The sequence below is a fragment of the Rutidosis leptorrhynchoides genome, chromosome 2 (genome assembly GCF_046630445.1).
Source record: "Rutidosis leptorrhynchoides isolate AG116_Rl617_1_P2 chromosome 2, CSIRO_AGI_Rlap_v1, whole genome shotgun sequence".
In the NCBI taxonomy this organism is placed as follows: domain Eukaryota; kingdom Viridiplantae; phylum Streptophyta; class Magnoliopsida; order Asterales; family Asteraceae; genus Rutidosis; species Rutidosis leptorrhynchoides.
This window is the reverse complement of record NC_092334.1, coordinates 327,311,249-327,312,860: the sequence shown is the minus strand read 5'-3', so window position 1 is coordinate 327,312,860 and position 1,612 is coordinate 327,311,249. Positions and strand designations below refer to the sequence as shown.

The following is a 1,612-nucleotide window of genomic DNA, read 5'->3' as shown; positions in this document are numbered from 1 at the left end:
GCAGGCCATTACTTTCTAAGGCCACCCTCCATAGCTCTTGTCTTCTATTAAGCTCCTCCTTAGAATCTGAAACAAGCACAATATCATCTGTAAAAATCAAGCACCAAGGGATGCACTCTTGTATCCCTCGAGAAAGCCCATCAAGGATCAAAGCAAAAAGAAAAGGGCTAAGGGTTGATCCCTGGTGCAGGCCTACTTCTATTGGAAAAACTTCAGTATTTCCCACCGGCGTTCGAACACAAGACTTCGCCCCTTCGTACATATCCCTAATAACATTAATATACCTACTCGAGATACTTCTATCCTTAAGGGTCTTCCAAATCAAGCTTCGTGGCACGCAATCGTAGGCCTTTTCTAAGTCCAAGAAAACCATCTCTAGGTTCCTTTGCTTCTCTCTAAGCTTCTCCATAAGGTTCCTAATAATATGGATTGCCTCTATCGAAGAGCGCTTTGGCATGAAACCAAATTGGTTCTCCGAGACATTGGTTTCGCGTCGAAGTCTAGTCTCGATCACTTTCTCCCAAAGCTTCATAGTATGACTAAGTAATTTTATGCCTCTATAGTTACCGCAACATTGAGCATCCCCCTTATTCTTATAGATGGGGATAGTCTCGCTCAGTCTCCATTCCGTGGGCATTTTAGAGCTTCGAAACGTGTGTTAAAAAGGCAAGTCAGCCACCTAACACCAGCGTTGCCAAGGCATCGCCACGCCTCAATAGGAATCTGATCTGGTCCCACTGATTTATTTCTCCCCATCTTTCGTAGTGCCAATCTTACTTCCTCTTGGCTAATCCTCTCGTGATCCATGTTGTCCTGGGATTGTTCTAAATCCGATTCTTGTAAGTCCTCATTCTGGTCTTCCCCCCATGAAGAGAGATGAGAAATACTCTTCCCATCTTTTTCTAATTTCGTCTTCCTTTACTAAAGTTTGACCAGCATCATTTTTGATAAACTTGATGGTATCAAGATCCCTACGTCTTCGCTCCCTAGCTTTGGCTATCCTGTAAATATCATTAGCTCCCTCTTTGGAGTCAAGTTTCTTATACAGATCTTCATAAGCTTTTTCTTTTGCTTGAGCTACAGCCTTCTTAGCTTCTCTTTTGACTTCTTTATATCTCTCTTCAGCCCTAATTCTATCCGTCGGAGTCCCCTCCCCACAAGTGATGAGCTCCCTAAACCTTCGTTGCTTAAGCGCAACTTTGCTTTGAACCTCGTCACTGAACCACCATGATTCTCTAACAGCCCTATGGCCTCTAAATGAACCTACGGCCACACCTAGGACATCCTTTGCTACTACTCTAATGGTGGACGCCAGACAGTTCCACATCTGATCCGCGTCATCATTGGATACCGTTTCCAATTCTGTATCCACTCTATCATTGGATACCATTAATCAATAATGAATTATTAATCATATCATAAGTATTTAATTATAATTATTAAACCATAAGTATTTAATAATCAAATTATAATTAAATAATAACTAAGCCTTATAATAATTAAATAATTAATTAATCTTTATTATAAGTCTTAATGTAATAATCTCATAACATTAGTTTAATACTTATCATAAGTATTTTTTTATTAATAATAAATATATTATTAATCATAA

The 1,612-nt window shown here is 39.3% G+C and overlaps 1 protein-coding gene across 1 annotated transcript; it reads right to left on the bottom strand.

The window, feature by feature from the left end:
- Positions 1-847: 847 nt before the first annotated feature.
- LOC139888809 (uncharacterized) lies at positions 848-1,390 on the bottom strand. Its single transcript, XM_071871796.1, has one exon. The coding sequence runs from the start codon at positions 1,388-1,390 to the stop codon at positions 848-850; it is 543 nt and encodes a 180-aa protein (XP_071727897.1).
- Positions 1,391-1,612: the final 222 nt, after the last annotated feature.

What these genes read in the sequence shown, in the direction of transcription:
- LOC139888809 (XM_071871796.1), bottom strand. Translation starts at nt 1,390, where the DNA reads ATGGTATCCAATGATAGAGTGGATACAGAATTGGAAACGGTATCCAAT.